Genomic DNA, 21,700 nt, shown 5'->3' with positions numbered 1-21,700 from the left:
CTCCTGGCACTTCAGCAAACCTGGCGTCCAGGGAACCCCCCACCAGTGGAGTATGTCCAGTGCAGCCAGCTCGCCAGCAATGCCTCTGTTGATTTTGCTATTAGAACAAACAGACCCTCTTTGAAAGAGAGGCAAAAGCAGCAGAACTCTGCTTTCCTGCCTATTTCCTCTGCCTTATTAAGCAAGAAGAACTGGTTTCAGTAAAAAACCCTGAAAGCCACGGATGGAACAATCTCAGAAGTGTGTTTGGGGGTCCCAGGGCATGGAAGGGTACAGGAAAGACAGGAATTACAGTTAGCATGGAGGAAAAGGGCCTGCATCTCTGGGGAAGAAATGGGTAACGTTTTGGAGTCGACCACGGCAATAATAAACAATAAACAACTTTACCCGATTGTTAACAGTTTGATATATATTTTACTAATGATTTTACATGGGTTGTCTCATTTGATTCTCTTAATGCTGCAACACAAGCACTGCACTGTTACTTTAAAAATAAAGAAACTGAGGCTCAGAAAGGTTTGATAATGTATCCACACCTTATAGTTCAAGAACAGGCAAAACGAATGGATGGGCACCAGATGAGAACAATGGCTACTTGTGGTGGGGTGTGGGCACCGACAGGGAAGGGCCCTGAGAGCACCTCCTGGGGTGGGCATACTTTAGATCTTGATCTTGACCTAGGTAGGCTACACAGGTGTGTGTCTGGGTAAAACGTCATCAAGCTGAAGGAAATGTAAGATTCTGTACTTGACGTATCTCAATTTAAAATAAGGGAAAACAAATCACGCGTCTACCTCACATCACACGGTGAGATCCCAAAATTGAAACCAGGTTTCCCTAACTCCAACACCTATGCTCTTCTCTCCTCTACTTTGTCAAACCCAGAGGAGAGTGGAGACAGGAGGACATGGACACACAGCCGCCAGGGGCCTGGAGGAAGCACATGACTGGGTGTCTCAAGCACCCTCATGCTTCCCCTTTCTGTTAAGGGAAGGAACTGCAGGTAAAGCAAAGCCACAGGCCAAGGTCACCATGCTTGGTGGTGGCAGTGAAAGCAGAGAGGTCTAAGATCATACAAAGGCAAACACTGCCAGCTCCAACCCAAACATTTCCTTGCCTGGGAAAGAAAGTCTTCGAGTGGCTAACAGGAATGTTCCTAAAGTGATTCTAATGAAGCCTTTTGTTTTGGTATGGCCAGGACAAAAACAACCCTGTCTTTGTTTAACTATTTTAGACACACACAGGAGCGTGTGTGACCTGCACCAACCTAAGAATCAAGGCAACTTAAGTATCCCTGCAGTTCCAAGTTCCCTGTGTGGAAGCCACTGTGGCTGGAGGTCGAAAAGCGCAGTTCTCAGGGCGTTTTGCAGGTGACAGGCAATCTCAAAAGGCATTAATGGTGGCCTGTGGCGTGGTCCTGGGGGTTCACGGGATAATAATAAATAGCTCAATAAACCTAATGAGAATACTAAATTTTTAACTTCAGGTGCACACATTGGATGTAGAATAATCCCTGGCTCACAACCACTTTTATTTCGTTAATGTGTTTCCTTGAAAATAAGACCTAGCCGGACAATCAGCTCTAATGCGTCTTTTGGAGCAAAAATTAATATAAGACCCTTATATTACTATATTTTACTTATTTTACTATAGTAAAATGAAACTGGGTCTAACATAACATAACATAACATAACATAACATAACATAACATACATAACATAATACCGGGTCTCATATAATGTAATATAAGACCGGGTATGATAATATTATATAATACTGGGTAATATATCATATCATATCGTATCATATCATATCATATCATATCATATCATATCATATCATATCATATCATATCATATCATATCATATCATATCATACTAGGTCTCACAGTAAAATAAGACCAAGTCTTATATTAATTTTTGCTCCAAAAGACACATTAGAGCTGATGGTCCGGTTAGGTCTTATTTTCGGAGAAACAGGGTGTAACAATATGACTTCACTTCCAAAACCAAAGCTAGAGCCTGACGACCCTCTACATCTAAAACCATACGATCCTCCCTCCCTCAGATCATTCCTGTCCCTCTCCCCACACAACATAATCATCGCGTGTGTTTACCATCCCCTCACTTTCTCCTTTATACAGTATTTATTGCGCCTGTGATGTACCCCTTTCAGCACAGTTTGAAAACGTAACTTTATAAACATTGTATCATGCTATACATAATCTCCTATTCATTCATTGCCAGCTGAGCCTGTGCACCTTGTGAGCAGCTTGGCTGACGCTTTTGCATTTCTCTTTCAGAACACCACAAAGCAGGTGCCGCTGTCATCCCCATTTTACAGATTAAAGGACGAAACAAAACAAACATGCTGAGGGGCTTACCCAGTATCATACTGAAAAATCAGCTTAGCTGGGAGTAGACCCAGATTTGTCTCCAAAGCCCTTGCTCTTCCCACTGTAATACGCAGGATGTGCTCACATATATGCGTGGGCTCCCTCACCATGCTGGAAGGGTCACCAAAGAATCCCCACCCCAAACAGTCGTCATCGTCATTGTCATCGTCATAATGGCCAACATACTGGACCCTTTAATGCCACACCGTGTTTCAAGCATTTTAGAAGGTATCATGCATCGAATGCTTGCAATTACCATATGAGTAGGTAATATTCGCTCCATTTTACAGATAAGAAAACTGAGGCAGAGACACAAAGCAATTTGTCAAGGAAGCAGCACATCCAGGAATTAAACCCGGGCAGTCCAGCTGTACATTCACACCCTCAATCAGGAAGGAGTATGCCCCTCGGCCTACAGAAGACAGCCATTGGAGTACAAGTGGCTAGGACGGATGCTGGCTAAGAGGAGGTCTGTGCTGAGTTTACACCCTGGTGGTGACTGCAGAACTCCCAGAAACCGATGTGTTTATTTATGGAGGAAGGCCCTGATGCCGGGCCTCAGTCCCAGGAGAAGAGCTGTGTTCAGGGGCTGAGAAGGGAAGGAGCAACACAGACCAAAATACAGACAGCCTTGATGAAGAGCAGCATAGCTGACTGGCTGCAGGTCTCAGACCGGGGCCTGGGTCTGTGGAGGGAAAGGAACAGCTTCCAAAAGCTAGGGCTGGAAAGGCCAAAGGGCAGTCAGTGTCTTGGGGAAAGATGGCACAGAGGATCCTTCTGAAAAAAACGCCAATTTTCTACTTACAATACAGGAATTTCTTCAATTATTATTTGACCCCCTCCCAATAACCTAAGAACTGTGATTAAAACTCCAGCCAGCTTCCAGCAATGGAATGCATGAGCTTTGAGGTTGGACAGCACAAACCCCAAATATTAGCTCTACCACCTGCTGCGTGTGTGACATTGGACAAGTCATTTTACCTGGCCCCAGGCCTCAGTTTGCTCATCTGTAAAGTGGGGATACATCATAGCACCTACACCTCCGAAGCTGTCATGGGGAGTTCATGAGTAACCCATGCTAATCACTTAGAATCCTGCCCCATCCGCCTGTGTCCGTATCACCACCACCTTAGCAGTCGGGCTGAGAGGACTGAACAAGATGGCACCCCATAAATGTTGGCTGCCACTCTCTTTTCTAAGGCAACATCCTTCCCCACCTCCTGCTCAGTTGCTCTAACCATGGTCTCCATTGCACTGCTCACAGAGACCCTCACAGACCAGCCTCTCCTGCCATCTCTCTCTCAAAGGGGACCTTTGCACCGTTCATACTCGTAAAGGAGCCCAGAATTCAAAACCTAACTCCAAGTGATACAGGAAGGACTCAGCTGTGAATAGCCCGAGGAGCATATGAAAAAAACACAAGTGGTCTGGCCCCACTTTTAGAAGCTTTTACTTAATATATATCCAGGGTGAGTCTCAGAAAATAAGTTTTAAAAGTGCCTCAAGATGTTTGAGCAACCAGCCAGGTCAGGAAATGACTGCTTTAAGAACTGCTTGCATTTTAAAGGAGGAGATGTGTGGGCTTATGCTGAAGGTACACATGTTCTTTTGAAGTTTGAGGGGCCCGCACTGAAAATGGAGGAGACCACAGCACAGATAACTGACGAAGCAACTATTTGTGAAGAAGAGTCCAAGTTACCCATTAACCACGAGTAATTTGTCAGTGCCGAGAAGCTGCACAAAGGACAACGGTCATCAGTCCGGGAAGGCCCACAGTGGGGCCCAAGTTACACAAATAACGACACAGTAATGCAACATCCGGCCTCCGCGTCCATCTTTTCTTTTGTCAGACACTTCTCTGTGAGAGTGGTACCGCCCTCAGTAGAGCCATCTGCAGAAGGAAGGTAGGCATCTCACCATTTCGCAGTGACCTTTGGAGTCCCCTAATTTAAGCCCATCTCTTTTAACAATTGTGATGAAAATGACTGGATTCCCTTGGAGTCCCAACATATGACTCCAAGCTATTTGGATTTCATTACAAGTGCAGATTTAGCACATTCTGGATGTGGGCTAACCAGTGGCAATTGTATAACTATAAGGGCCGTTCACACCATAAATTAATCCTATAGCAACAATCCAGCTCTGATTACACTGTTTGACTGGGTGGTACTAGTTATTCAGCCCAAACCAGCAGGAGGGAAGCAAGCTGGAGGTTACCCAGTGAGGTACTGACAAAGACAACTTCACAGAATCATGCTTTGTACTCCCACCGTTCTTCAGAAAGAAGGGAAAAAAGAAGGAAGGAAGGAAAGAAAGGAAAGAAGAAAAAAGACCACGTGGAGGCCCATGATACACAAATTTAACTTAGACATTCACTTTAAGACCTAATAACCTCTGGGCGACTTTTGATTAGACAGGTAATAAATACATGCCCAAGTAGAAAATGCAAACAATACATTCAATGCCATTGCCCGGAAGTAAGGGTAAGAGAAGGATGGCAACAGCCACTTGCATCTGGTGGATGCTATGTGACAGGCACTGGGCTAAGCGCCTTTTTTTCTTTTCTTTTCTTTCTTTTTTTTTTTTGCATCGTCTCATTTAATCCTCACAACCACCATGCCAGTCAAGTTCCAGTATTACTCCCATTTCAGTTGGGAAAATTGAGGCACAGAAAGGTTAAAAAACTAGCTGTATGATCTGAGGAAGTGAATAGTAGAGTCAGGGTTTGAGCTCAGGTCCCAGATGCAAGCAAATATCCTCTCAGACCCCTTTATCTATCAGAGAGTCCCCTCTTTGTCCTACTCTTCTCAAGGGACACTACTTCCAAAGCCACCGTCTGCCAGTATCCTATTGAGAGTTCTCTTCGGCTTATTCCTCACAGCAAAGGAGGCAAAAGGACCACAGGGCACGAAAAACCTTAACCTTCCTAGTAAACTTCAAGTTCCGAGGAGTCACAGATTCTGTATAGCTCTCCTGATGGCAGTTCTCCAAGCGGATACAGACAGGCCATCTTCAGGCAAACTGCCTTTGAAAAGAGCTCACCTCAAATGGTGGAAGGAACAGACAGTTCCTGAATGAAAGTGAGCTCCAAAGAGTTCCAGGTAGGGTTACAAGGTGGAATTCCGCCTGTTCTCAGGAATTTTTTTCGCTTTCCCATTCCCGAATCCTGAGAAAAGTTGGTTGGGAAATTCGGAAAATCGGCTCCTTGAACCCAGGTGGTTGGTAGTATCGGCTGTCACTTTGTGGAAACGATTCATTGTGGAGAACAGAAAACAGTTTATATCTCAGGATTCGGCAACGGGAAAGCAAAAAAAATTCCTGAGAATGGGCAGGAATTCCCGCCTGGAAACCCTAGCTCCAGGTTCAAAGAAACAAACATCCTCTTACTTACGTTAAGGGGGTCGGTCAATCAATAGCCCAGGAGGCCAAAAGAGCCGTGGAGGAAAAAAGCAGAACTCAAGTTCAAGTATGGCTCCACTGCAGTAACAGTAGCAACAGTACTCCCTAAAGCCTGTTTCATCATCTTGAAAATAGTTACAATGTCTACCTCTGGAGGATACTATATGGCTCAAATGAGAAAATGCATGGAAAACTTTGTAACAGGTGTAAGTTCTTACAATGTGGCAAACATTCTGCTGAGTGTTTTATACACATTTCATCATTTGGGTTTAATCCTCAAGAAAAATCCCTAGGAGGTATTTTTCAATCACCATTTCACTGACAAGAAAACAACTTCAGAGAGGCTAAGTGACTTGCCCTAGGCCACACAGCTTGGAAATCATAAATCCTGACCTGGTGTCAAGGGTCCAGAGGTTAGAGCCACAAGAATCAATGGCCTGAATTTCCACTTCCATGAATCTTCTTGTTTCTGCAAACAGAGGGCTTTAGAGAGGCTGGAGAATGGTTCAAATTTTGAGATCTGTGAAAACCCAGAAAGCTGGCCCCAAGTGACCTCCTGCTGACCCATTCTAATGGCCGTGTGTCCCCCAGAACTGTCTGTGATGATGATGTTCAGTAGCTGCCTTGTTTGGTGTAGCAGTCACCAGCCTCAGGTGACGAGTAAGCACTAGAAATGTGACTTGTGTGACTGCGGAAATGATGTTTTAACCTTACTGAATTTTGCTAAATTTAAATACTCTCACATGGCCTGTGGCTGCAGTTTTGAACAAAGCAGCTCCCCTCATTCACAGCATGTCCGGTCTCCTACACACCACACGATAAAGGATGTAAGAAAACTCATATATCCCAGAGCAGGCTTTAGTGTTAATGAATAAAATAATAAAGTCTTCTCACCTCAGAGCAAACATCGTTGCTATGAGCTTTAGAGCATAAGAATCTTTGCAACTGGAAGAGAGAATTGGCCAATTCCAAAACAAGTGTCCTCACCTCATTGGTTTTTCCTTTTAAAAGACAAAGTTAAATGTGTAGAGAGCTCCCAATTGCTTAGAAAAGGACGTCACTTTTCCTGGTGACAAACTTCTTTGGCTTAGGATGACAGAAGAGCTAAAATATGGTGGAAAGGAAAAGCCAGAAGGGTAAACAAGAAGAGGCCCAGTACTCGCTGAGATGTCATAAATCAAGAGGAAATAGACTCAAGGAGCTAACAGCTTCCAAACGTTCTTCCTCTTGAACTATTTTAAGCAACCAACACAATCTCTCAGAGGTAATTTCATTCACACCAACAGAAGAGCAGCTTCGCAGGATATATCTTTACACACCAGAGAAACAAATACCTACGCCACAGCCCTCAGGCCTGTCAGGTTGGCCACCCCCCTGAGCGATGTTACTATTTTGAGGCACCTAAATGGCTTGGTTGTTCGGAAGCAATGAGGGATGCTTTGGATTTGCTTCAGTTCCTCTAGCCTTCTCGGACCAACCCATTGATTTCTTTGCTCAGGAAATCACGGTATATGCTTCATCCCCACCCCGGCCACTCTGGAGGACCGAAACCAAGGGCGCAGCAGGGTGAATGAGGACTCTGGAGCCCAACAGACCTTGGCTGGAACCCTGCTGTGTCATTTGCTAGCGATGCCACCTTGTCATCTCTGAGACTCAGTTTCTTCAGCTATAAAATGGGAGTAAGAAAAGTATATACTTCATTGGGCGATTATAAGAATTACATGATGTCATACATGTGAAGTATGTGGCATATGGCTTTGTATTTTATAAAGGCCCATGATAGGTATGTACTGGGGATCAGAAGTGAGAATTCAGATTTCTTGGTTTCTCTAGCTGGGGAGGGAACACAGCAAGGCTGGAGAGTAGAGAATCTGGAGGAAGGCTGCCTGGGTTTGATTACATTGTCTACCTCTTATTATTAGCTGTGTGACCTTGAACAAGTTACTTAACCGTTCTGTGCTTCAGTTTCCTCCTCTTGAAGATGGAATTAGTAGTACCCATCATATTTACCAGTGTGATAAATAAATTAGATGAGGCCACTGCCATTCTAGATCTTTCTTTGCCCTTTCCACGCAAACCTAACAATTCAGGCTTCCCTTGGGTGTTCTTCCGGGATCCCTCCAGATGAGTGAGCCAAAGCAGCATAGCTGTGAAGTGAGCGAAAGTCGCCATCCTGGGTGGGGCAGAAATAAGCACTCCAGCACAATGATTCTTTTACCACCAGCAACAGCTAATGTCTGAGCACTCACTGAGCACAGACTCTCCCAAGATCTCTACCCACATTGCCTGGGCCCCACTCCAGGCCATTTTTATCAGAATTTCTGAAGGTGGGGCCGTAAGACACACACACACCCAAACACACACACACACACACACACACACAGACACACACACACACTTTTATTTTTTCAAGCTGTCTGGGTAATTCTAATGTGAATCCAGGGTTAAGAGTCACTGAAATAATTCTATGAGATAGGAACCATTATATACCCATTAAACAGAAGAGGAAAACCGAGGGTCAGAGACACAGTAACTAGTTGGCAGTCGGGCAGTGGTGACTCTTTCACGTATCATCTCTTAGCCACCCCGTGGTACCATGCCCCCACTGAGAAGCTGAGGTCAGACCATCAGCAGGCACCGGATACTTCCAAAGCCTTTCTGGGATTCCTCCAAGTACCCAAGAAGGTTCTCTTTCTGGCTAAACTTCTGACCCAGCCTTGACCTCCAGGAATCCAAAGCTGCCTGACATGGAGTGTCACTTGCTCAGCACTGAAGGAGATATGCACCAAGTCCCCGCAATGCACAGGGCGACCAGACCTAATTACACAGACCTCATGCTAATGACAGGAAACCAGAGATTTGATGATCTTCGTGAAAGGCGGCTGGCTGCCTGTGAAGAAGTTAGAAAGCAAAACTCAGGGGCTCTTAAGGCCACCAACCAAAGAATTATCAGACTGAAAATTAAATCTCCACTGCTCGAGGCCCTACCCAGCCCTGGGGGGCTGCGCCTGCCCTTGGGGAGGACAGAGGAGGGCGTTTCAATCCGTCATAGTCTGATTAAGCATGCTCAAGGAGGCCTCTGAGTCCCGGCAAGGAGATCCGGGGGCCAGCCTCCTACTTGATATGTCTCTATATTAAGTTTGAGACAAGCAACCAACATCACACTCAGATCTTTGGCTCAATCCTGCTTCTTCCGTGCACGACGGTTCCCATTTCAGGCAATGGCCGTTCCTTCTCTGTGTCGCTCAGACCGTAATCCTTGGTATCGCGCTCATTCCTCTCCTCCCTCACACATTCAAGCTGTTTATTGCAAAGCCTTCTACGTGGTCGCCCTGATGCTGCAGTCCATTTCCAACACAGCAGAGGAGGTGGTCTTGTGACAATGCAAATCATCAGATGATGTCACTTCCATGCTGAAGTCCCTCCATGGCTCCCAGCAGACTTGGTGAAAAGCCAAGTAGTACACCATGGCCTCTGAGGCCCCCTCTGACTAACCACCCCTCCAATGCCGCCCCTACGACACGCCCCGACCCCCAGGCTTGCCCCAGCCCAGCCAGACTGCTCTCCTGGAACCCACCAGGCACTGGCTGTTCCCTCTGCCTGGTCCCCAGCCTGGCTGGCCTCGCTGTGACCCCTCCAACACGCCTCTCTCTCCCTCCGTATCCATCGGCCTGCACCCTCCTCTCCTTCAGGTCTCTTTTATTCACTGTTCTATCATCAAGACCTGCAAGAGTACCCAGTGCCCAGCAAGTCTTCAATAAATATTTGCTGAATGGACAAGTGGAGATATCCCTAACTAAACTCTTGCCCTTTCCCCTGTCCCGAATCCCTGCAGCCTTCTGCTGTAATCACCATCTGTCTCACCAAAGACCAATATGGTAGAAAACCCACGAGGACAGTTCACAGGCATCCACCAGACAGGGGCGCGGTTCCTCTGACGCCCCTTCAGGGACAGCTCTCTCTACCCTGACGGCCCTCTCCCCTGCTACTGAATTGTGTTCCAGCATTGCTCTGGCCTGCCTGCCTGGCTCATCCTAGGACTATGTCCAGCACAACAGCTGCAAGCAACTTCCTTCCAAACTGGGTCCCCACGTGCAACTTGATTTCCCCAGCTGCTGAGATGAGTTTCAAACAGCAAGACTAGGACCCTGGCTTTCATAGCAGCAATTGTTTTGGGCTGTCTATTCTGTCTTCTCCAAAACATTTTATTAATTTTCAACTTGGGATTTGCAGGGTGGATGAGCTGTGGGGAAGAGGGATGACAAGCCACCCCGCTGGCCTCGCCCTGCTCAAACTTTGTGGAGTAAGGAAGGGTTCGGAGCCCCTCCACCTCGGAGCTCCACGCCTCAGCCTTCAGAATTCCTGGCGGCCTGTGGTCCTCACTTACTCTCACTTTCCCTCCTCTTTGAAACACCGGTCCTGCCAACTGCAACAAACAGCATTTAAAAATATCCTGCTGGATTATATAGCCCTGCCTTCTAAATTCCTCACAATGCCTGTCTCTGTCCCACATAGTAGAAAGAAGGGTGTAGCATATTTAATGTTTTTTTTTTAAGCTGCTCCCCTGCTATAAATACCCGAGTCTGGGTAGGCGGGCTTCAAACACCGGCAGTATGAAGTCACCTCGGAGCCAATCTCACCACAGTGCAGGCCTGCCGGGGCCTGGACACAGCTGTGGAGCACTGAAGTGTTAGGTCGGCCAAAAGTAGACAGAACTCATCCTTCTGAGGAAAGGGGGTGGGGGGAGGGGAGAAACACTCTAAGGACAGCAATCACAGTTAATCCCAGTGTACAAAGGACGGTGTTCAGGCCGACTACCCAGCCAGGTCTGCAGAGAGCACATCCAGCTCCATCTGGCGTGTTGCTTTCCCAAGGATCCTAATTCCAGGGCTCGACATGAGGAAAATGATTTCACAGTGTCCATGTGGGGTCTAGAAACATTATCAGAGACAGAAGGGCCCTTGGAGAATCTAGTCCAACCTCTTCACACCACAGACAAAGGCACAGGGAGCCAAGAAGATGGAGTGATTCACGCCAGGTCATGGAGGGGCCAAGCTCCGACCCAGAATTTTCTGGATCCAAATCCTTTGCTCTCTGAACTGGATTGTCCTAGAAGTTTGTGGACACACACTCGCTTAGCACATAAGCCTCAGCCTGTGTTTATTAACAACTCTCCTCACAGCAAAAATACTGATTTTTATATTTTAAAAGATACAGACTTAAAAAAAACACACAAACACTTAGGTTTTCAACAAAAGCTTGGCCTCAATTTTAGGGGTGATTTTCACGCACTGAAAGGTCTGTGTAGAGACTTTGTGGTCCAAGGTAAAGGTCTCCCCACCCCCAACCTTGCATCGCTGGTACTTCCAAGTTCAGCTTTCCTGTTTAATCTTTCCAGCATGGGCCTGAGCACACCCCTCAACCTCAGCTCACTTTATAAAGCAAACAATGGGCCCCAAATTATGAACCACAAATGACTAGAGATGTATTTTTGTAAAATGTTCGCAATTTCTCTTGTTCACATGACAAGAAAAGGACTCACACCCAAGTTATGAGCTAAGCCACTGATGATCTATCACAGTTTATGATTGTCAGTGGAATTTAGCTGGTTCCTAGGAAGTCCAATGCAGCTGGCACTGACCTACATGGTGGTTCCACAATATCAAACATGGAACATGATCGAAATCTTTCTTATCAATACTCTGGAAACACCTTCACCAAGAATTAGAAAAGTGACTAAACCTCTCTGAGAACTGAGATGTTATGTTCCAAAATGATAAACTCGAAACTGGAGACTGAACATATCAAATCAGACTTATACCAAAGAAAGTTCCGGGCCCCTCTTATCACATGCTGTGTTGTGCCCCTCTTCACCTCTATGTGTGAGAATCTCACCTTGGCAAGAGTGAAGCCAACGGCCTCATCTAATGAGTCTGTCAGCCCCGGGTTCATTCTGTACTGGGATTAGCACTGGCCTAAAAGGCTGGGCCATAGAAGCAAGGCTGAGTCAGAAGCCAAATTCAACAGAAGAAGCAAAGTTGATTGAAGCCTTGTTCTTCATGCCCTCTCAACCTAAGTTCGCTCCGTGAAAATCCTCTTGCATTATTCGTATTGCTAGGACAGCGGCCTGGGGCACTTGTGAGGTCAAGTTTTCAATCAACAAGAGGGCTGATGGGAGGCCTGGGACCGCGGTTACGATGAGTGGGGCAGCAGACGCACTCGGTTTCTGAATTATACAAATAAGTATTGGAAAACTCTCTTCCCTGCACTCTGGCAGGCCTCGTCACATCTGGATAAAAGATGTGGGAAAGTTTTCCTTTTTCTGTCTTATCTGCCCTGCTCCCCCCTGTTACGCCTCTGAACCTTCCAGCCCAACGGGGTTAGGTTACTTGCTGTTTTCCAAAACACACACTTTGGCGTCCAGGTCTTTGCTCACACCATTTCTGCTCTGTCTGGGAGCTTCCGAGCTCTCGGCACCACCTCCCCGGCCCCGTCACAGCTCCACCTGCCCAAGTCCCACTGCTCCCCAAAGCAGCCCTGACTCCCTCCCACCCACCCAGCCAAGACGCATCTCTTCCCTTTGAGCTCTCCAGTCACCAAAAGCTTCAAGGTCCCCACCTATGGGGTGGACACTGTGCCTACCATACAGAGGGTGTTGGGGTGAGAAGCACGGGGGGGGGGGGCAGTGGCCCCCAGGAGGTGGAGGTTACCAGCATGGGTCCTGCCATTGGAACGCAGTACCACACACAATCCTGTGCAAGGATCCATCCACGGGCTTTGCTTCCCCTACTCGACCCTGAACTCCTTGACAGCCCACGTAAGTTCCTGTCCTCCTCCAGTGTGTCTGCATTGGCTGGTATGGAGCCAGCGCTTGGGAAGCAGTTGATTAATGCGGCCAGCGTGGCATTTCTCAGGCTCACTTGGACTGTGTTTCTTAAGCTTCTCCTCCCAGTGCCACATGCAGCACCAAACATACCGCCAAAGTTGCAAAACCATTTAGGCCTTTTTTAAAACAAGCAAGATGACCACAAAGTGTGTTTATGTGACAGGCCAGCAAAGCACAAAACACAAAACACCTGCAGTCCTGTGGCTCTGGATTTGGCAGCTGCAACAAGCGGGGTCCAATATCCACGGCACGATGGCTCCCCAAAGCCTGGATCTTAGGGTTTGCACTGTCGTTGTCATCCTGACAGGGGCGTGCATGAGTGCAGAGGGAGGGGTCTGCTCTCACTGCCCACTGCCAGCCTGCTTCCTCTGGGGGGCAACCGAGCCATCCCTGAGCAGGTGCCAGGCTGCTTCTTCCACATTCTGTAACTTCCTTCTACCTGTCCGTCACCAAGGAAAGCAGTGTGACTAATACTTGTCACCATGGGATTTGGGTCACGATCCTCCCCTGCACTAGAGACTCCCATTTTGGCAAAAGCAAACATTACCAATGCATCCAACACAAATTTGCAAAAATGTAGCAATAATTAGAATATTTTATGTGCCAGGCACAGAGCCAAGTCCCCTACCGAGACTCTTACTAAATCCTCACAACAATTCTCAGTTGGGTGTTTGTTTCAGTCCTACGATAGAGCAGTGTTTTTCACCCAGGGGTGATGTTGCCCCACCCAGGGGACATATGACAGTGTCTGGAGAATTTTTGATGGTCGTGACTGGCAGCAGAGGGAGGGGGGAGCACGACTAAGTTTCCTACAAAGCACAACAGAGACCCACAACCGAAACTATCCAATCCAAAACGTCAGCAGTGACAAGGTTGAAAAATCCTTTTATAGAGGAAGAAACTCTGGCACAGAAGTGAAACAACCTGCCCAGGGTCACACAGCTTGCGAGGGAGGGAGCCAGGAATTACACTCAGCGTGAGCTGTTTCCTCGAACCCCGGCAGCAGCTCTAACACCTCGGGAGCTCTGAGCACGCACGGGGCATAGCAGCCCTGGCCCCTCGGTTTTCAGTAGAGAAATGGAGACTTGAAGCGACTTGCTTGAGGCCCTGGTGAGAGGCAAAGCCATTTGGGACCCAACTCTGACTTCAAAGCTGAAACCTTTCAGTGCTTGCTAGGCTGATTCCGTCTCTCCCTGTGCTTTCAGCATGGAGATTGCGCTGTTGGCCTGACACCTGTAAGGGACTCTGAGGAAATGAAAGTCCCCTTCATAAAGGCTCTTCTGGCTACTCCACAGCAAGTGAGCTGAGCTCCTGAGACCAGTGGTGTAAACACGGGCTCCCTTTGGGTGCTTTTCTCCTGTGTGTCGACCTTCCCGGGGAGGGCTCACCCCCGTGCTAGAAGACTATCCCAGTGGCGGCTGCAGCGTTTCCATTCAGCTGAGCTTATTGATTACCCAGCAGCTGACACTTGTAAGGTCCTCCCTGGGCGGTAGAGCTCCCTGCCCTCCCAGGAGCAGCAATAATGGCTCCTTAAAATCAATGGCACCTACAGGGCTCATTCTGGCACAGCCAACAAGCAGCATTTACACAGGAACGCAACATCCTTTGGAGGAAGATCCACACCTGGGCCCTGATGTCTGGTCTTCACTTGGTTGTGATGATTCACTGGCCTAATGGGATTGAAAGTGCCCGGCCATGAACAAACAAGGTCTCTATTAAGTAATGCTGTTGCTATGAGTTTGACCTTCGCCGCCATTGAAGGGGGTTACACGCTGACCTCATTACCTTTGTTTCTGTGATTCTTCACAGGTCGGGGGCTTGAGCAATGTGGGGCTTGGCCCTGGCCTGGCCATTACCAGGAGCTGTGAATTCTGGGCTCCTGGACACCCTTCTGTGAAAGAGCATCCCGTTCACTGGGTTTTTAGGGGGACCCAGCGAGGGCACAGATGAGCAAAAGTTTAAGGTGCTACACAAAGGTCAGGCCCATTGTTAGGCTGCAAGGTGTGGAAACAGAGGCCAAAGTAGCCACACACTGCCATCTGGCAAAGGACAGGTACCGACGGTGAGATGGATGAGGACCAACCCGGGGGTTAGTAGTAAAGAGACCCTGGCTTGTTTCAGACCCTTGAGTGTCGTCTGTGCGTCCCAACACATCTTGGCAGTTGGTCACCTTAGTTCCATTCTCAGAATGGAGGCCACTGGGGTGGAACACAGATGCAACCTCTTTCGAGCAACAGTCATCAACAGAGCTTGCCCTCTGGGCAGCTCTGCGGGCATGGGGTACCGCTCTGCTTAGGGGATCTGACTGCTTCCGTCTTTTAACTCAGATCCCCCTTGGATCTGTCATTTGCCTGTTGGATTTCTGCTGTGAAGCCCCTACTTTGGGTACCTCACACTGCAGGAATCCCCACCCTGAAATCCCTCCCACTTACATGGGCTCATCACGGCTAGCCCAGGGAACCCCACGAGAAATTCGGATATCAGAAAATTGAATGATGTTCCTAAAGGTTTGGGTATCCCCCAAACACTGCCTTATTCATCAAGCACTTGAAATTCCCTGCCAAGGTAGAAAAGGGGGGCGGTTCTTCCAAGGTGTTAAGGGGTTTCAAATTAAATTTCTGGAATTGAACATTCTGTGTGGTGGGATCAATTGTTTTCCTGACAAACATTTATGGAGCAGCCATACTGTGCCACACACGGTGCGAGGGACAGGGGAGACACGTGCCTGTGAGCTAACAGTTTGGTGGGAGAGACACACACAAGCAGGAAATGATTCCAGAATATGCTCTGGGTGCTGGGTTGACACCAAGGAGAGGTGGCTCTTCCAGTTCAGGATGGAGGAGTCAAGTAAAGCTTTCTGGAGGAAGCAGAACAACTCTGCCTTGTTCCTCTAACTCTTTAGGCTGGGTTGCATTTCTCGGGCATTCAAGGGGGAAAAAAATAAGTTTTCATTTCCAAAGCTAGCTTTGTTTCAGTTTTACCAGCTCCCCTGGCTTCCATAAAATAGTCAGAGATGGGAAGCTGCCCTCCTCCCTCAGATTACCCAGGTGTAGAAACTGATTTAACAGCAACTAGCAGCTCAATGAACCCTTGGTCCTTCAGTTGATTATGTCAGTGGCAATCCACCCTATAATCTCCTGGCTAAATGAGTCCTACAACTAGAAGAGTTTTCATCACTGCTGCAATATTTGTTAGGACTTGCCTGTGATAACTGAATAATTCAGAAAAGTCTTCACATTTTTTGCCTAGAGGACATGTTTTTTTTTTTTTTTTTTGCCTAGAGGTCCTTAGAGAGCAGTAGTTTTGATATATTGCCTATTGTCAATGAAACTTCTGAGAGGCCTTCTTTGGTTGGTGTTAAATTGGCCCCAGTCACACTATCCTATTACCTTGTGTGTTTTTTTTAATAACACTTGCTGCTAAGAGTAAATTCCAATTTGTTTACTTTTTCTTGTTTCCTCCACTTGTCTGTAAGCTTCCCGAGAGGAGGAGCCTCCCTCCCCCTTCACCACTTAATCTGCAGCATATTAAACAGTGCTGAACAGGGTCGGGGCTCCACAAATGTTTGTTGAGTGAATTGCTACTATTTATTGAGCATCTACTATGTGCTAAGATCTTTAAATCTGTGATGTCACCTAGTCCTCATACCAACCTTATGAGTTAGGTGCTGTTATTACCCCCCATTTTACAGATAACAAAATTGAGGCTTAGAATGGTTCAGAAGTTTTCCCCAGGTCACTCATATAAATAACAGAGGTGAGCTTCAAACCATCACTGTGATTCCAAAGTCTGTGTTCTTTACCACTATGACAGAGCTACCTTCATGCACATTGTAGTTACTGTTTTGCAGTAAGAATATTCTCATCCAAATCCTATCACTTAACCGAGAGTCTCAGAATTGAAGAGGATTTTCTCAAATGCCATGGACACTCATGAATGCTTACTAGGAAGAAAAACGGTCAAGAAAACCCAGAAGAGATGCCCAGCGTCAAACTCACATACAGGGGGGAGAGAGAGAAAGCAGGCGTGGATGGGAGAAGTTTCTATTTTCTGCCAGCTCCATGTTTATAAATACTCCTCTATTAAAGTGGTTTCCCTACCACCCGTAAGAAAGCCACGAAGATATCATCACTTAATGACACGGCCCTGGGAACAGGGACATGAATACCAAATGAGCAAGGGATACAGAACGCCTGCTGCTCTATGAGATCATGTTTTATAAACACGATAGAACTTTTATCATCTATCTTGGACCGAGCACAACCACATTTGCCCAGCACTCTGAGTAATGGACAGGAATAGATGGATCAGGTTGGAAGACATTAAAAGTTTAGGAGCCCTATATAGCTGAGTCAAATGCATGTGCTCATGCTATATAATTAGCAGGCATAACAACAATAAATATATAATTTAAAGGGAAGACCAGCAGGACAAGAATGTGAACCAGCACTCTCCCTCCCCTGTGCAGCCATTGCCCACTTAGCTGCATAAATGGCACCTTTGCCGGCCTGTTTTAGTATAACGAAGAGTTGGATCTCTTCATTTCTTTCCTAAGCAGTTTATGCTTCCCTCTGAAGTCAGCTTTCAGGCATAAGTAATTCATTGCTCTGCTACTAAACATTCATTTCACTTTGTCTCTAGAAACTTAATAAATCAGCCTGGTTACTCTTGACGGAGGCCATGCCCAGGTTTTCATGTATAAAAAATGAGCATCCATGTTACTAAGGGGGAGTGAATGTGCACCTTGCCTGCAAGGGAGTTCCCTGGAGACCAGGAAATGCACAGAGGGAGATAGAGGCTTGCTCTGAACACCCAGGGCTCCTGGCTGTCTGTCACACAGAATCCTGCTGTCTCAACTACCAGTGGCTTCAGAAAGATTGCTTGGGGTGGGGGATGGTGTAGGGAAGAGGTCAAATCGTGGGGTCGAGAAATTATCCCGTAAAGAAAATTGGACACCTTTTATGATTTTCCAATACCCACCCAAGGAGTGATGGCCCTAGATGAGAAATGGCCCTTTAGGATAAGCCCTTTAGTGGAAGACACCTGTGTTTAGCAATTTCTGAACACTCTGTATTTTCAAGGGACCCGGGAGAGGCAGCTAGCTGCTCTCACTAGCTTCAATTTGCAGTTAGAAAAACTGAGAAGTTCCTCAACCTGCAGGGCACCAGTTCTGCGTGAAGGGCATGGTTTTGTTTTCTTCTGTTTGTTTGGCACCTATGGGTCCACCTTTATTCTAGTTTGGTCTATAGAGTTAGGGCCTCAGTCTTTTCTCCTAGGAGTCTTTACTTCTTTGATTTCAGTCTGGGCCTCTCCTCAACCAAAAGTTCAGAACTCTTGCCCTGAGCTATGATAACTGGCTGGAAGTCCCCCTGCCCTCCACTTCCTCTCCTGGAGCTCTTGTTCCCGGTGTTGATGACACAAACCTGGAGGGCAAAGCACAATTATCAGCTGTGACATCATCAAAAGTGATTCTGGACTAACCTCAATTCTGACCTAAGAGGAAGAAAATTAAAAGGTAAATGCTCTTCTATTCCAGGCATCTCCTTTGGCAGAGCCAGAATGAAAAACAAAACCAATGAAAGTCAAAGTCAACCATGCTTGTGCGTAAAGACTATCTTTAAAATGAGGCCTAAGAAGTCAACTGCTCTCTTTGGCATTGGGACTAATAAAAACAAAGCTGTTTTCTCTTCTCCAATGGCTAAATGCTTCAACTCTGGAGCCTGCCTGGGTTCAATTTCCAGCCGTGTCACTATCTGTGTAAACTTGGGCAAATCACTTAACTGCTGGGTACCCTGGTTTCACCTATCTGTATAATGGGGATAACACCATAGGTATCTACCTAATAGGGCTGCTAGGGTTACTTGAGTTAACGTATATAGTGCTAAGAACAGTGACTGACACATTGGTAAATGCGAATTTTAAGTTTTAGCTATTATGATTATGTTAAACCACGTTTAAATTTGACGCCCTTTATGATTTCACAATATCCACCTGGTCTCTTCCACTGACTGTTTATTTACCACTGAAAGCTGCCCCTCCAAATGGCCTTCTAATCAGACTGCAAGGATGTCTAGCCATAGTACCATTCCAAATATTCTATGGTTTGCTGACTCCTGAAATTGGAGTCTGGTGGGCAGTTTGCTGTTGAAAGTAGTATGTCATACCCAAACCTTTCCAAGGAGAAGGTCAAGTGCTTTCCTTCTACTTTCTGCACCAAAGCTTTATCATCCTTGGGAGAAATTCAACTACCCAATGGTTTCTTTCCCAGACTTGACACCCTGCAGTCGCCCATCCCCCCACACTTCTTCCCCATAATGTGGTTTATCGGGTCTTCATTTCTATCAGGAAAGCCCCCGTGGCTGTGCATTTTTAATACCACACAGGGTTTTAATCAATTGCTCACTTAGGTGGTGACTGTTTAAAAAGTCAGGCTGTGGGAGCCAGGATGTGGTTCCCTTTCTGGGGAGAGGATTCAGGAATCACTAGGTTCCATCACCCTAGGCACACAGAGTTAAGGACCCACCACTACCTATTCACCTTCTAGGAAAGGGCCTGAAGAGCGTCCTTCAACCAAGCAAAGCCCAAGGAGGCAGCACCAGTCCTGGGCTTCCTGCTCCCTTCCTCCCATCCCACTTATCCAAGGCTCAGGTCTTAAGAGTTTGGACCCTCTGGCTGCTGCTACGAGGCTGGGGAGACCCAGCGAGCACAACCATAATGTGCCCCGCTGTCCGGAAAGACGCCAACTTTAGATCCAGTGAAGAACGGCAAAGAGCGCAGGGCAGTAAGCTTCACTTCAAGAGGGGCTCAGGAATGACCTGGCCAAGAGGCTCAATCAACGAACAGCCCCCAGACAGTGACAATGCCACGCAGAACAGGATGGAGATCAACCACGGCTTTACCCTCCATAAGTCGGTCGCCAGCAAAACCATCTCGGGCAAGAGCCACTTAATCAACTCCCCCATCCACAGACCAAACGCTTCCTCTCAGGTCCCGGCACACCCACCACCTTGGTCCTAGAAAAGTCACCCCCTGGGTAGCCCAAGGCGGGGTTTCTCCCCACCCAGTTCATGGGTGGGGGCCGGCGCGCTTACCGTTGGCGTTCTTGCCGCAAATGAGATGCTCGTAGGGCTGCAGGACGCCCCACAGCTCCGCGTCGTTGTTGATGACCATTTCCAGGGCCTCGGCGGACACCTCCCCGCCCCCCGCCCCTCCGCCGTCGGGGCTCTGACTCGCCAGCACCCGGGCCCGGATCTCCTCCACCAGGTTCTCCATGCAGGCGGTGAGTGAGATGGCCGCGTACTCGTGGATGCGCACAGAGATGCGCGTGTCCACCATCCAGCGGAAAAAGCGGCCCACGGAGAAGGTGAGGCCGCAGCGCGCCGACTTGCCCCTGCGCAGTCCGTCGCCCGCGCTCATGCTGTACAGGGACAGCGCCTTGACTGCAGCCAGCGCGCAGCTCTCCGCCAGCGCCCAGCTGTGCACCAGGCGCACGGCGCTCTGCACCTCGGCGCGGGTGCACTTGGCGTGCAGCACGCTCAGGCGCTGCGCCTCGCGGGCCACGCGGATGAGCGCCCTCCGGAGGAGCCCCGCCAGGCGCCTCACCGCCTCGGCCGAGAAGCGGGGCGGCCGCCGGCCTGCGGAGCCTTTGCGAAGCACCCGGGCCACGTCTCCCTCGGTCCAGGGGAACTCCTCCAGCTCCGGGAGGCGCGGGCAGCGCGAGAAGAGCTCGGCCACTTCGGGGTCCTCGGGCAGCACCGTGTTCACCGTGTCCCAGCTGTTGTGGCGGCTGTTCATGGAGCCGGAGTAGCACCACCAGGCCGCCCCGCGGTGCTGCTGCGCCGAAGAGTTGAGCGCCTGCGAGTTGGACTTGGAGGACGAGAGGCTGAGCGAGCGGCACGAGTCGCCGGCCCCATACCCGGAGTCCAAGGTCAAGTCCTCCAGCGTCTTCAGAGTGGAGCTGTACGTCCCGGCCATGGGGAGCCTGGCGCGGGCGGCCTCGCCGCGGGCGGTGCGCTCACAACTCCATGCTCCCTGACCCACGCGGGCAGGAACCAGGTCTAAGCTCTCCGGGGCGCCCTCCTGCCTCTCGATGCCGCGGGGCTTGGCGGCCGCATCGCCTGCCCGCCCGCCCGGCGGCCGCGGGGAGGGAGGCGAGGTTCGCTGCGGCCGGAGCCCCACGCGCCCCGCGTCCCGCCGCAAAGCTGTCACTGGAATTGGTCCCAGCCGCTCCTCCTCTGCACTCCCCCTTGTCCACCACAACTCCCCGCAGGCAGGGCGTCTGTCCTTCGCAGACGAGGAATCCTGAGCGAACAGGGCGGCGGCAAAAGGAGGCGGCTCCGGGAGCCGAGCGAGCCCGGGACCGACCGGCGAGAAAGCGCTGAGCAAACTTCTGCGCGGCGTCCGCCGCCCGCACCGCGGGGTACCCAGCCTCCGACATGCAAATAACCTGGGGCGGCCCACCAATCCTCGGCCGCGACGGGTAGGCGCTGCACCAATGATCTCTTAGGGGGGCGGTCACTATGTAGATTTCACTTCGCGGCGGGTGAAACCCCTCGGCGGCAGGGGCGGGGCTGGAGGCCGGGCGTCGGGTGCGGCGGCTGGGACCGTGGAGGAGGAGGGGGAAAGAGAAAAAGAGCGAGTGAGCGCGCGGGAGGTGGAGGAGAGGCCGGGAAAAGAGGGGCCGTGAGGTTAGGCTCGGTAGCTGACGACTTAAGGAAAAATTGAAAGAAAAAGCCACGGTGCGCTGCCCCTTTCCCGGCGTCCAGGCTTTTGGCGTTCGCCGCTCCCGTTCAAGTCCTACTACAGCCGGCGTTTGGAGCTGTCGGTGCCGGGGAGGAGGGCCAACGTAGGCCTTCCACCTCTCTCCTGGACTTTCTGCCAAGCCCCTCCCGTTTTTCCAAGATGAAACTCCAGTTGGATTTGGAGGGAGGAGGACGCCCCTGCTTGCTTCTCCTCCCAAATCTGTCTGGTTCTTTACGTTGTCATACAGGCTCTAATCAGAACATAATTTCTTGACCTG

General features: G+C 48.9%; 1 protein-coding gene across 2 annotated transcripts in view; it reads right to left on the bottom strand.

Annotated features, from left to right (window-relative positions):
- ABTB2 (ankyrin repeat and BTB domain containing 2) overlaps positions 1-21,073 on the bottom strand; it is a gene marked incomplete at its 3' end in the record, with an annotated part of 170,468 nt that extends 149,395 nt beyond the window's left edge. The window contains exon 1 of one of the 2 annotated variants that reach the window (XM_081062649.1): positions 19,773-21,073. In XM_081062649.1, the coding sequence (XP_080918775.1) occupies positions 19,773-20,655 (883 nt within the window). In that variant the 5' untranslated portion in view covers positions 20,656-21,073. The remainder of the gene's footprint in view (positions 1-19,772) is intronic. The other variant, XM_081062650.1, reaches the window with a different exon arrangement.
- Positions 21,074-21,700: the final 627 nt, after the last annotated feature.

The sequence above is a fragment of the Rhinolophus hipposideros genome (genome assembly GCF_964194185.1).
Source record: "Rhinolophus hipposideros genome assembly, chromosome: 10".
Classification (NCBI taxonomy): Eukaryota; Metazoa; Chordata; class Mammalia; order Chiroptera; family Rhinolophidae; genus Rhinolophus; species Rhinolophus hipposideros.
The sequence above is the reverse complement of the archived record's forward strand: the minus strand, read 5'-3'. Positions and strand labels throughout refer to the sequence as shown.